The following is a 14483-nucleotide window of genomic DNA, read 5'->3' as shown; positions in this document are numbered from 1 at the left end:
GTTGCGCGCAGAGGACTGTGGGAACGTTATTACATCAACATCGGGTATCTACAAAACATGGAGCTGGGACTGGAAAACTGCGCTCGCCTGGCTGAAAACGTACGTTCGAACAGCAGCTCTGTACCTTATAATATATCCTTTACTATCACCGTCAATATAGTAAACCTAAAAACATGTAACAATAATTATTACCAACGCATTCCGATGGGGGATAAGAATTGTAAGAATGTGCCAATTAAATAATAATTCCGTTTTTTGTATGCATTATGGTTGTTGTTCCGGGTTTTACAGACAACCTTTGCGTCAGCTGAATGAACTTCGGGGAAGTCCCTTATGAATATGCATGACTTCGAAGAAAAGATGACATATGATGGAATTGTTGTTTTTCCACTGGCAAATGGGTAATTCCAGGGCCAGCGTTACAATTCCTCGTATTACGTAAGCACGTATAACATTTTATATTATTTCAACAGCAGTCCGGCTTATTACAACAAGCGTCAAATTAAGCACGCACTCTGTATAAGGTAAGTGAACAGCGCAGCCTCGGAGTCACTGTTGAACGGAGGCTCGGCATAATGTCAGCATATCCATGGCAGTATGTATGTATATTTAAAGCCATGTTTCACTTAAATTATATAAATTAAAACGTTTGTGTCCCATACAGGATGTATTAAGATTGCCGGCGAGTATTTATACACACTGTAACAGTATTATAAATCCGTTGTAATAAAGCAGCCGACCTTGGTGAACCCGGAAGTATTTATTAGTGCTCGTTCCGATAGTCTCGTGCTCAAATATAGTCGACAAATGACATATTTATGTTATATATATGGTTTATGTCTCTTCATTTAGTGTAAGTTTACTTGGAAGTATACATATTGACTTGTAACGTAATTTTCAGGCAGTATCATGAATATCCTAATGATGACAACATTATGCCGAACATCTGAAAATGTGTATTTCTATGTCCGATTATCGAATCTGTATTCTGCAAATCAATTTTATGTAAATGGTCATGTTCAAAAATATATTCACTCATTTAGCTATAATGTCAAGCATTGCTTGTAAATAGGTACCCCCCCCCACCTCCACGTACGTCCAACACACACACTCGCGCAGTTTTCAACTCTTCAACCTGACAACAAATTGGACGTTTGTTCGTGCATAGCCTGATTGATTGTGTAACATGTGGTACTGCATGTTGCACATCATTTATGTCAATGTTTTGTATGCTGACATATACTAAAACATGGTATCACTTTTCATTATACACAATTTATAATAACCATAATCTTGATTACAAGATATTTAGTAATTGATCATTTAAAACATTTAGCAACTTGAATAATATAAATATCTATAATGTCTTACTGAATTATATGATTCTTATGAGTACACATATTTTTATTTTAATAACAGGTGAACGAGTATGGCCACGACTAGTGAAGATCGTACACACACTGGAAGAGTCGTGAAGATATACGACATTCCGCAAGAATTGGCAGATACAGCTGCCATCCCTGATTACCTTGAAGATAGTTTCCGTGGAAGATATAAATATATTCCGCATGCAAGTGGCATTCATGCAATATTGATGTTCGATTCACGAGCAGGTAACACTAATCATGTTGAATTTCAACATTTTGAGTTTGTGTGTGCTTAGAGGTTTGCTACCACTAACTCGTCAATCTGTCTGAATTAATATTTCTGATTCGGACTTCGGCTTCGATCTGCTCTTCAATCACCAGGACATTGGTGTTGGTAACCTATCAGACTGCAATATAAATCTGTACTTAGTTGTAAGTGCTACAGATCATAAACACGCAAAGGAGTACTTAATGTGGGAAATGAACCCCATCTGTTAGCTGTTGACGAGTATGTTCACGTGTAGTAATCAATCACCCATTCTAAATTTCATTTGAACTTGAACAACTTATAATATAAATGTTTACACCGTCCCGTGATGTGATTTGATGTTCTTGTTTATTTGGCATATAAACATATTTCAACACTTTTTTTTGTATATCATACGCTTTTATAGATGCAGCCACGTTCATGAAAGAAGAAAATAAGATTACCAGTCAAATAAAAAGAGTACTCTGTGATGAGGTAATCTTGTTTTAATAATAATTGACTAATCTTTTTGGAACATCATTGTTTGGGATTACTGAATGTGACAATCCACAGAAGATGTATTATTTAACACTTAATAAAGTCACTTATAATTATTTGAATTTGTGATACTAATTACATACTATATAATTATCGATTTAGGTTTTAGAGGGATTTCAAGCAAATGTGACATCATGGGTATCTGGGACATTGTCTGATGAAATAATCAGCTCAGTAGAGAAGATTGCAGCCGTGAAAGTATATAGAAAAAATGGCCAGCAGATTGTACATGCAGCAACCTTAGATGAACTTGTTAAAGTGGAGTCAATGCTGTATGCATTGCTTCTCCGGTCGCCCACAAATACTGGGAATTCACTTGAACGTGGTGTTGATGATGATGTAGGAACTTCACTAATGTCAGATGTGGTAACATCATCCTCTGACTATACAGTTGATGTGGAAGATACAGATGATGATACAAGGCTTGAGGTAATGCCACCAAAACCGTCCACTTATCGAAATGAAGAACCTTCATCACTGGTGGGATCTAATCAAAAATCGCCTATTGTACACCCCGAAGCACTAACTCAGCCCGAGGGAAGGAGTGATATAGAACACTCATTGGATCTTGACAAATGCTTGGAGCGGTTATCTTTGGCATACAGAACGGCAAAAGGTGTTACAGTATCGGTATACCTTGGTGACATTACTCGTGAAGATACCGATGTCATCGTCAATGCGTCTGACTCTAAGCTCAGACATGGCGGAGGTGTAGCTGGCGCAATTAGTGTAGCAGGTGGTCGCGAAATACAGAGAGAATCTACAGAATACATCCAGCAAAATGGAGAATTGCGAGTGGGAGGTATCTGTCATACAACTGGTGGCAGGCTTAAATGCAGGCATATTATTCATGCTGTTGGACCAGTGTGGGGAAGGCGTGGCCATTATTCAAGACATGGCATAGAGACCCTTTATAAATTGCTCCTTGATGTATTTGAATATGCGGCAGATGTTCTTAAAGCAAAGTCTATATCGATTCCAGCCATCAGTTCAGGTATGAACAGTCATTAAGACATAAATAAGCATATCATGCATATATAATTATTTATCTGTCATTTATTTGTTCACTAGTGAAATGAGTCATTGCAGGTCGCTCTAAATCTACCTAATTCTATTGATTTATAGGAATATATGGAATGCCATTGGATTTGTGTGCACACACTTTCCACCGTGCTGTAGAAGCCTTCTCCAATAGTGATGACACTGGGCTGACTGAAATTCGTATAGTTAACATTGATGCTGATGCTGTTGGTGCATTCATATTAGAGTTCTGTGGAGCTGGAAGTGTAGACCTCCCTGAGACGGAAGACGACGTCAGCGGTGCATGGGGTGGTGACTTTGCTGCAGGGTTTGATTTTGATTATCAATCAATGCACTCTGGTTATGATTCTCTAACCGGAGGTATGGATTTTGTACAATCAGGTTATGATGGTGATACAGGACGTTTCATTGGGTCTTTTGAAGATGCATTACCACCCAGCGAGATATCTTCTATGGGCCTACCTCTGGATGAAGATCATCCTTTCAAGTTGACTGACTTGCGTGATTCTCCAGATAGTAGTAACACTTCAACTGAATTCAAGAAGAATGATGCTACTTTAGATGTTGAGAAAGGACCTTTAACAATGCCAAGTCAAGAATGTGTCATCGGTCCAGAGTTGCAACAACCTTCATCTGTGATGAAAGATGAAATCATTTCTACAGTAGATGAAGATGACAGTGACAGTGACTTTGACTTTTAGTGATGCAGACACCCAATGAATGTTAGGATATTCAGAAGATATATTGTAATGTAGTTCAGTTACAAAGGTGTTTAAGACCACCGTCATCGTGGCATGTCGTGTTTGATTTTGTATTACCTATTATTTGTTTATTTTACGGAATTCATATGTACTGCACACGGACTGTGACGCGTTTATTAAGGTATTAATGCGGGGGGGGGGGTTGCCACCTGCGCATGCGTCAGATGACCTTAGCATGCCATTGTTTACAAACAAATTCAAAGCGCGTGTTGTTATCGTCGCTTGGGACTCAATTCCTGCGCCTGTGCAGGTGACGACCCTCCTGCTTGTATACTAAATATACTAAAATTGAAGGTCGCAATTATGCATTGAAATTAGTTGCAATACTAAAACCAATCTTTTTATTACATGGACTATTTTAATGTAGCCACAAATACAGTTGTTAAACTATGAAGAAAGACGCGCGGCCCTTTCTGTGTGAATGTGTGCAATAATTAGTCGGACACAGCCCAAATGTTTACACCAACTTCCCAGTCATGGCCCTGATATTACGCCATATGGGACAATGTGGATTTCTTAATTTCAATTTTAATTATAATACCGCGGACTATCGAAAAATTGAATATACCTGTAGTGGTTGAAAACTACCGGTATTTCCGAAGCCTAAGAACAAAATGATGTTATTTTGACATGCCATCTTTTGACGAATCGATTGAATTGATGTTGCCGTCAAATAAAAATAACCGCTTCCATTTAAAAAAATGACACGAACAATTTTTGCGACGCATTAACGGTGACAAATCATGGGAGGAAAAACGTGTGTAAACATTAGATATTCATGAGTCACATGCACAATTGTGTTGGCATGTTCGGGTATTGACCTCATCAAGCACTGACCAGTTATCGTCTTGTTACAATGCCCAAGTGATCACAATTAGTTTCATGATAAGGTTGGTGAACATTTGAATGTGATTAAAAGGTTTAGTCCACTGCGATGAGATAAACAGTGTCAGGTATGATAGGCAATATTTAGAAGGTTTAAGTAGATACGTTAAACGACCTCACCTGCTGTGTGAGCGATATCCATTTTTTTAGAACATTTACCAAATTTATTGAGACTCGCTACCAGAATGATAGTCGTTCTTGGAAGTTCGTGCAAATTATATATTAAAAATAAAAGCATGTTTATTAAACTTGGGAAAAACTGGGGCAGAGGTTTTAAAATGGGTCCTCTTATCTGTCACGAGTTCGCTCAACCCAAGAACTCGATACAATGCATTGAACAGACATGCTATCATATAATCTTTGTCGGAGAGGGATTATCACGTGACCTTGGTCATAATGGTTTACAATAACGTCATTATTCGGCGATTTTGCCCACGGTGCCTTATGTGATAATTTATTACAATCGAACAGTTCCAATATACAAAACACTATATAAATACACAAAGTCAAAATGGCTGTATAAAATTTAAAAAATAAAAACATTCTACAAAAGTATTTTGTTGTCGGTGTGTTTTAGGGGAGAGGTGTAATCATGGCTTCTGTCTAAATAAAATATTCTAAAAACTTCCATTTAATTTGTCAGTCATTGTCAGTCAAATTGCGTGTAATACAATTGTGCATCGCCGCAGTACATGTATTTCATGTAACGTCAGATGTAACTATTGAACCGCTATAATTTAGCGTCAGTAGGTATATACTTCTTCAGTTGTCGTAATACACAGAGTTGGTTAATAAAATGTTTTACATATATTTGTAATTTTCTTATCAAATGACAATGTACAGTACATATGTGGGTGTAGGCCACTCAATACCGCCGTTACAGACGAGTAAGCAGGATGTTCAACCATTAAAATCACACAGAGGTCTAGGTCATTCTAGCAGTGAGGGCGCTATACCCAATTCGCTGCAGACAATGCAAGGGGAATTCCCTCATAAATATTTATGAGTTCGACGAAAACATGTTGTGTGCGGTAAACTTACTGGTTAATTCCTGTGAAACCAAGGAACGATCGAATCATCCATTTTGAAAACGTTTACGGCCATTGTACAAAATAGAAACAACGTCGTTTGCTTGAAGGTCACACAACAAGGTAAGGGCATAGTCAGTTTGGGATAGATTTCCGTAAAACGTGTGCATCTCTCTGAAGATCCGAATCGTTATTAAGTACATGAGGACTATTTATTGTATGCTAGTCCCATGGGTAAACGATTGCCAAAGCGGCGACATACCAGATTCAGTATCGGTACAGTGGTGTACCGGGCATTACAGCAGTCAAGGCACCGGTCTAGTGAGCAGACGGTATTGAACACTGGGAGCAGTGAGTGTTGATTACACTTGGCAATGAGGGGGTGTTGGTCACCCACTGACCCGAGGGTGATTCGTCGTTGATGTTATTTACTGGTATAACCTGTACTCCTATGCGCAATGGAGTGCTTATTGCGTCGTTTTTCAAAGTGTTCCCAAAGTGGCGTCATTTTGACAACAGTTAGAAAATTGGTGACTGGTTTTCCTCGTTTCAGTGCAACAGTGTAAAATAGTTTGACCCACCGTGACTACGAATCACTTCATATAATCTTGATGTTTTGTGTTGCAATCAGGCATTGACCGAGCAGTATATTAAACACTGAGTAGTCAGCGTTGAATATAGTCCAGGGTGGTCACCCTATATTAAAACCTTACATCATGTGCATTTTTGCTAAAAAAAATAATAGGCCCCTAGGGCTGGCAGCACATTGGCAAACCGTACCCCCTATTGCGGACACAATGTAAATTTAGTACCCCCTAGCGCAGACATATTGAAGAAAAAAACACCCACTATTGCAGACATATATTGAGACCATCCTACCCCCTATTGCGTGCATTCTCTGTTTTTTGCACTCAAGTAGAGTGTGATCAACTCAAACAAGCTACTTATGGTTGATGTGTATGCAACTTCTTTTGGTGTCGCTCGTTGTTTTATGGGTCCGCCAATTCGGTGTATGAGAGTGGTTCTTGCAAGGGCCTACAGCGGGCGCAGCAACCCTGGGCCTATTGCAGACATTAGCATTTTAAAGAGGCCTATTTACCTCCTGCGCGGGCCCGCTTTAGAAGTTGAAACACACCGCCCTTTCCCGCTAAATTTGGAACGCACATGATGGGGTAGTAACGGCATATAGAATATAGGAATATAGAACACTCATCAACACAGGGGTCTTTCAATTTACGGCGAAACCCTTAGAACGAGTTCAAATTGCGAGAAGGGTGAACACAAAATTACCCGGATTTTAAGCAGTTATAAAGAGTTTAACCGAGAAAAAAACAAACTAAACTGAATTTATTATGAACATATTCAAACATCGACATTCAACTCATGCAATGTTATGCAAGTATTAATATTTTTCTGGACTGTGACGCGTTTGAATGGTCTTCACTCTGCGTCAGGAGCTATCGCATCGACTTGGCGTGTGGCTGTCGGATTGAGTATGGAGTACATTATCGCCAAGAATTGTACTACATTTTCTTAATGAATGTAATTGTGATTGCGATTCCTAAAATACCAGAAAATGCGATACAAAAAAAATTAAATTTTTAGGTAATGTGACGTTTTACACAGTTAAACTGTAATTAACTGCTTAAAATCAGGGTAATTTCTAGATGTGTCTTATCCTCCTTTCGTGCTCCGGGCATCAAAGTAAGTCGACAAGCCCCAGTGATCAACAGTGAGTGAACAGTGAGTAGTCATGTACCTGTCACCGACACGAGGGAAGATTAGGCAACAAAAAACAGCCGCATACTGGATATTTGGATAGTTATGACGTCCCCTAGACGTCCCAGTATGTAAGGAATTTGACAGCGCCAGGGACGTGGCGACAAATTAATTTATTTTAGAATAACTTAACAAAAAATTAAATTAAAATTAAAAGAGATTGTCGATTGGGCCTCGCTTTTGGGTAATCAACACACGTTCAGATTCCTTAGGTGGGAAATTTAAACTGTTGTAACTCTCACCCCATTGTTATTTAGCATTTAACAAATAGTAGAAGTGATTAATATTCCTGGTTCAGTCAATAAACGCGTTCAACAGGTACATATTTTGTCGGGAATTTTCACCAATTTCAATACAATTAACACATACACAACTAACGAGCACTACTTCAATGATTACGATACGACTATTTATGTATTTATTTATTTGTCGCTAGGTTGATAATGGCAAGTAATAGCGATCACAAAGATACGGTAGTATGGGTTACATATTCCAAGAATTGTAAAGAATCTGATATTAAACGCCACTTAACTTCTAAGTTTCCGACGAAACACCGATTTATACGTAAAGGAGACAACAACGCTGTGATACTTTTTGGAAACCCTACTGGTGCGTATATAGCACACTGATACACATATGTAAATATAAATCATAAGCCAATTTTAAATTTTGATTTAGATACGTTCCGGCGTATCATAAAATCAGATGGTATTTTCAAGATTTTAATTGAACCAATCATACGACTGCAATTGATGTCACATGGCATGTCATGTGATCTGGGAAGTTATTCTTGAAATGCTCATGACGCAAGCGCAGTATGAAAGTTAACACTTCTCGTGTTTGATTTACAGATGCGGATGAATACATAAAAGGAGAAAAGATATCACCACACAAAATCAAATGTGACACGGTAATGAATGATATTGTTCGTATTAACTTGGTATAATAGTGTGCACATACATACGCAATACTCAGAACAAACTTCTGAAATTGTCAAGTTATTACCAATGATTGGATATTTGAAAATCAGAAGAAAAATCTGCAGAAATCGTGTCGTTTTAGTTCTGTCCGTGCATGCGCGAGTCTTTACGTCCGACATCATTTCTAGGAAATGCCTGAAACTATTTTGTTGAAGTTGGTACAAAGACAAGCCATATTATGTGACATTTCGTTCCCCTTTGAGTGACAGGTTGCTATTTTACACCTAAAAACACATTTCAACATGTCATCAACTGTTTCCCATGCATGCCTTGGCAGATGTTATTCAAACTACTGTCGGCCATGTTGATATTATTTTCATTTGTCCTTGTGCACATCGATTTTTTTTGCTTTGATAACCTATGACCGACTGGTGGCCATTTTCAACCAAAAAAATAATTTGCACGTTTGGGCCAATTTTATTGAAACTCGGCATGAACATCACGTATGGTGGGTTAAACTCGTTCTTTTTCCCGCTTACTTCGCCACTGCTCAGCGCCCCTGCAAAATTGTTATTAATGTGTGGTTCAAAATGGATCATGCAATTTTTTGTACGATATGAAGACGACTGACTGAACAAAACCTGTAACTTGATTATGGCGAAGACAATCTACAAAAACAGTGTATATGTTCATCACTAAGACACACAATCTCCAAAATATAGCAAAAGAGTATCACTGATATTTAACATTCACAGGCTATTGGGGAAACCAAGGCTATTTTTACGAGTGTTGTAATCGACCTCGTGAAAAAACACAACACTACCATTTGTGACACTGGTGTAGAGCTACGAAATCTGGGGAAAAAAGTGAAACAACCGGCATTTGCAAAAGGCACTATCAGACAACTACAGAAAGTGGAGGACATTTTAAGGAAGAAACAGAAAGGTAATGACAGTTAAAATACTTACCACTTCTTAATGCACAGGAAATCAACTGTATACATGCCTTACATGAATGAGAAAACTCGAGGTTGTTTAAGAAATGTATGCGACAGTGACAACAATACACTGTCAAAAACTGTTAATAATTAATTACATTTTGAATCGCTTTTCCTCTATCTAGTATCTCCAAATGTGCCGGAAGTCGTGCCTGGAAGTGACAATAAGGTATTTTAAAAGATTTTTGACGTTTTTTTTTTTATAACGCATAATGGTTTGGGTCACGTAACTATTACTGAATTGTAGTTAGTATTGGTGATATGTGAAAATTCCTACAATCTCTTGAAATCAATATCTAGATATATAAAAAATGAAAATATTTGATGGATAGATAGATTGATAGTAATTGTACCTTCACTTATTGTATATGGCATCTTGTATGCCTCTATAATGGCATGCATGTGTAAGTCGTATTGTTTAAAAATACATTGCGTTGATATCTTTTTTGCTGTGCTCTCCCTTTTGGCAGTACTGAATTCATGAATGTGTTATGAGGTTCTGTGCCTGTGTTTGTAAAGAATGTGTAAAGAGAAAAAACGTTGAAGACACCGATTAGTTCACTGATTACTATCTGTGCCCAATAAACTATTCTATATTGTTTCGTTCCAACTAGGTTTTTGAACATTTTAAAGCAACGGTTCATCCCTGGGCAGCCCACTCACTTACCAGGGATCAAACAGATATAATAGAAAAGAAAGTTAAGGGAAATGTTAACATTGACTACGGTACCAATGGATACGTCATTGAAACTACAAAGTTAGAAGCTCTTATCGAAACAGAGAAATTGCTGTATTCGAATTCAGTAGATAATGGAGTTACTTGTTCTAATGAACAAGACCAACGTCGAAAGCCGACAAAGGGAGATGCGGTCGAAAAGAAGATAGGGGCCACTAGAAGAAAACATGAAAACGGTTTCTCGTGTACTGAAGGTAGCAACACCGGCGCATCCAAGAAAAGGACCGTTAAACCCGCAAGTGATATGACAGGCCTGAACAAACACTCTAAGCCTGGACTTCCAACGCACTCACACTCACCACCAATATATACTAAATCTACTTCGATAAACAAGAAAACAGATGTAAAGAAACGAGGAAAATCTAATAATGCAACAAAAAAGGACGAGATTGATGTAATGGTGTGCTTGGAAAAAATGCACTTGAGTTATATCACCGAGGAAGGATTACAAATATCAATCTATACAGGAGATATTACCGAACAAAAAAGTGATATTATCGTCAACGCATCCAATACTAAGTTAAAACATGTCGGTGGAGTAGCGCTAGCAATAGCTAAAGCAGGAGGTCGAGCCATTAAACAAGAATGCGATGCATATATTCGAAAATATGGTGACTTGCAGACTGGTAAATATATCAAAACGTCTGGTGGAAATCTCCGGTGTAAGCATGTGATTCACGCTGTTGGTCCTATTTGGAACGCTGATGACATGGGGGATCAACGACATTGCATTGATTTATTGTACAACCTGCTATTGGACATATTCAAATACTCGTCATTTCTTCGAGCCAAGTCTCTAGCGACTCCAGCCATTAGTGGAGGTATAGTGTCCTTGTTGCTATACGTTTATTATTTCTTGTTTATTTGTGTTGTGTCTGTATATATATATTTTATAGTAAGATTTGTACATCGTACAATCAAACTATCACACGGGTCGGATAGACCATGGAACTATAAACCCGGGTTTATAGTTCCATGGATAGACGTACTAGAAAAATAATATACTAGTATCCAGTTAAAATATTGGTAATTAAAATACAGCAGAATGGCCTATATATTGGTATATAGCTCAGGTATGTGCTGACGTATATATATATATATATATATATATATAACACCAATAAATGCAACCTTGGACGAACTATTTCAAGCTCTAGAAATAACAATAAATAACAACGCGGAGGGAATTTAGTACCCTTTCTTAGGTAACTTCGATATTTTATTTACTGATATTTTGTTTTTCTACAAGTTTGACCGTCATATCCGGTCACGTCATTGGTTTACAATCAAAAGACTCTTCACGGAATTTTTGAATGAAAATTCGTATTCCTCACACAATATTTTTTCAAATACTTTTTTTAGGTATATATGGTATGCCCCTTGAAACGTGTGCAAAGGTTTTCCATCAAGCAGTGAATGAGTATTCAGCAAAGCACAGTGGAAAGGCTTCGTTGAAGGAAATCACGATACTGAACCTACACGACGACGCGACGGCCACATTCATCTTAGAATTTGGCGGTGCATTCACTGGGCAATCTCCCACCATGTCAAAACTATCCTCCGATGCCAGTAGTTCGAGTTTGTCACCGTCGAGGCCATTACCCGCAAAACGACCGGTATTCAGTGGGGATGGATGTGTACGTGATCACGAGACATACGATGGCGCTATGGAGACGACACCGCCAATCAGTGGTTCACACGCGGCGTCCAATGCATCTCCGAAGGACATCTCGCCAGCAAACTCTCTCACTGAGATTGCCATTGATGCCAGAAATAAAGGCGACTGTGAAATTTGCGCTGAAAATGACGTTTCTCTGAAAGCTATGAACTGTTGTCAGAGTACTATATGCACGGAGTGTTTCGCACACCATTTTGGAAATCATGGGAAGTGTCCATTTTGTTCATTGATAGTGTTATTGAAACGTGGGAACCAACCCAAAGGGTCCATGAAATCTGAAATAGACGATGAATCCCATCTTCCCGGATATGATAGAAAGGGCACGATTACAATTGAATATTACTTTCCAGGCGGAAAACAAGGGGTAATTATGCAATATTCAGGGAATAAAGGACGACGCGCTGACTATATTGCGTGTAATAAATCACATTAGATTTTTTATGACGCCATACCTATACATTATCACACGATAATGTAAATTTCTATCTGCCAAAAGAAAATTTATTTCAACAAAAGTCTAAATTTGATTAATTTTGATAATGGTGATTTATAACAGCAATACTATTAAATGAACATTATCTTGCCATAGAAACTCATCCAACATGGCGCAGTGTTTACGCCCAAGCCACGTGCTAAAGCACGAAAATATGTAATAAACACAGAATCTTGCTCGTACGGCATCATCTGATAACGTTGCTGCACATGACACCGATCGTCCAATGAGAACGCGGCGTTTCAATAATGGCCAGTACACGGTATTGTGACCGTTACGTATTCTACGTTTGAACAATGTCTTTTAAAACAATTGTTCTCGCTGTCATGGCACACATGAAATTATGTTTGATATTATAATAATTATTTTTTACTTTAGAAAAACCACCCAAACCCAGGACAAAATTATTCTGGTACAAGTAGACGAGCTTATCTACCAGCTGATAGAGATGGAAAAGAAATTTTAGAACTACTGGAGAGGGCGTTTGATAATGGTTTGTTATTTACTATAGGGAAGTCAGTGACTACTGGGATGGATAACTGCGTTGTATGGAATGATGTCCATCATAAAACAAGTAGAACAGGAGGATCTGCCAGGTTAGTGAGGGCACATAGACATTTCTACAACTGGGGACGGAATAACGTGAGCCTCGTGTGTGTGTGTGCCGACCATAGAAACAAATGAGTGGTGCGACAATTGTGGCTGATGCCTTATACTGTAATTCCTATAAAGCGTGTGAAATTAAAATGCTGTAACCGGGATGACACATGACAGTAAATAACAAAACAGGGGAACGCTTGTGTTCAAGTTACACACACCTTCAGTCGCACAGTGTACGTATTCAGTCCTCGGTTGTATTTTACTTCATTCCATGTCATGTGACACTCAATGGTCATCAACTTGTAATGTTACAGTACAATATTCGTTGACCATGATTGAATCTCTAGCATTTGTTGAATTCAATGCTAATATACACATTAGTCACAGTGACAATACTTAACAAATTGATTTTTCCTTTACAGTCATGGTTACCCAGACCCCACGTATTTATTCCGAGTTAGAGAGGAGCTGGCAGCAAAAGGGATCAAGTAAAAATAGTTCGCTTTCAGTGTGACTCTAACCAACATTGTCCTGTAATTTGGGATAGTGCGCCATATCAATATAGTATAGTTGAACTGATTGAATAGCCGGAAGTTAATAACCTTTAGCATACATACACACACTGTGATAGTACAGTTATAATCGATTATATTGTCTTATCTACCTGGTACAGTCACGATAAAGAACTTACATCGTCGTAAGATACGCTTTAAATTCATACCAGTCGCATCTCGTTGTCAGCTGGACAAAAATTTAACCAGAATTTGTAATCGTAACTAGTGATGTTTTCAATTATGCTTGCATTCAGGAATTTCAATATGGCGTCGCTGTAAATGAAGTTAAAAGTCGGGGTCACAATTACGTGAAACTTAAGCTTACATCATATACTAGTATGTTGTTCAACACATTATCCGGGATTTACCAGTGCTAATACCTGGATACCTATTCGGAACTCGTCATTCGTTCTTCATACTTTACAACCACGTTGTCAGCGTCTGTGGTATTTCATTTAATTGAAATGTAACGTACTATTGATAATAATATGCGGTTCTTTTTTTCAAAATAAATGTTGTATTGCCGTGTTGCTTTCAATTTAAATGATGGCGTTCAAGTGAAAGTAAACTGTGACAACCAAGGACAGTAGCGGGACCGTTTCTTTCACCTGCTGGCCAAAGGTAGTGCATTGTTTGTTATGTCCATGTTAAATGTTATTGACACATTGAACAGAAATGCCTATGAAGAACGTGAAATTATAACGTATAGCAACAGAAATGCGATACGGCGGTGTAAACGAGAGATTATGAATTGTTCGAGCACCGAGTAACAAAAACACCAAGTTACCAAAATGACGCCCATACTTTAGAAACCACGCCCAAATTGTATCTCGATGTTC

General features: G+C 38.2%; 2 protein-coding genes across 3 annotated transcripts; both read left to right on the top strand.

Annotated features, from left to right (window-relative positions):
- The first annotated feature begins 345 nt into the window (after nucleotides 1–345).
- On the top strand, nucleotides 346–5494 carry LOC102807641 (uncharacterized). 2 transcript variants are annotated; one of them, XM_006814098.3, is made up of 5 exons: nucleotides 346–524; nucleotides 1420–1613; nucleotides 2042–2109; nucleotides 2275–3166; nucleotides 3298–5494. In XM_006814098.3, exons 2-5 carry the CDS (start codon nucleotides 1430–1432, stop codon nucleotides 3912–3914), a joined length of 1761 nt encoding a protein of 586 aa, XP_006814161.1. In that variant the 5' UTR covers nucleotides 346–524; nucleotides 1420–1429; the 3' UTR covers nucleotides 3915–5494. The 2 variants fall into 2 exon arrangements, with proteins under 2 accessions (XP_006814161.1, XP_085356195.1); XM_085500069.1 differs by lacking the exon at nucleotides 346–524 and adding an exon at nucleotides 681–853.
- A 298-nt stretch (nucleotides 5495–5792) lies between these two features.
- On the top strand, nucleotides 5793–14157 carry LOC100370943 (uncharacterized). Its single transcript, XM_002732850.3, has 9 exons — nucleotides 5793–6010; nucleotides 8103–8275; nucleotides 8518–8576; nucleotides 9342–9531; nucleotides 9709–9752; nucleotides 10198–11140; nucleotides 11682–12361; nucleotides 12869–13086; nucleotides 13513–14157. Exons 2-9 carry the CDS (start codon nucleotides 8110–8112, stop codon nucleotides 13580–13582), a joined length of 2370 nt encoding a protein of 789 aa, XP_002732896.1. The 5' UTR covers nucleotides 5793–6010; nucleotides 8103–8109; the 3' UTR covers nucleotides 13583–14157.
- The last annotated feature ends 326 nt before the right edge of the window (nucleotides 14158–14483 follow it).

This window comes from Saccoglossus kowalevskii, chromosome 6, assembly GCF_978046115.1.
Source record: "Saccoglossus kowalevskii chromosome 6, keSacKowa6.1, whole genome shotgun sequence".
In the NCBI taxonomy this organism is placed as follows: domain Eukaryota; kingdom Metazoa; phylum Hemichordata; class Enteropneusta; family Harrimaniidae; genus Saccoglossus; species Saccoglossus kowalevskii.
Note: the sequence above shows the minus strand (reverse complement) of the source record. Positions and strands in the feature narration are given on the sequence as shown.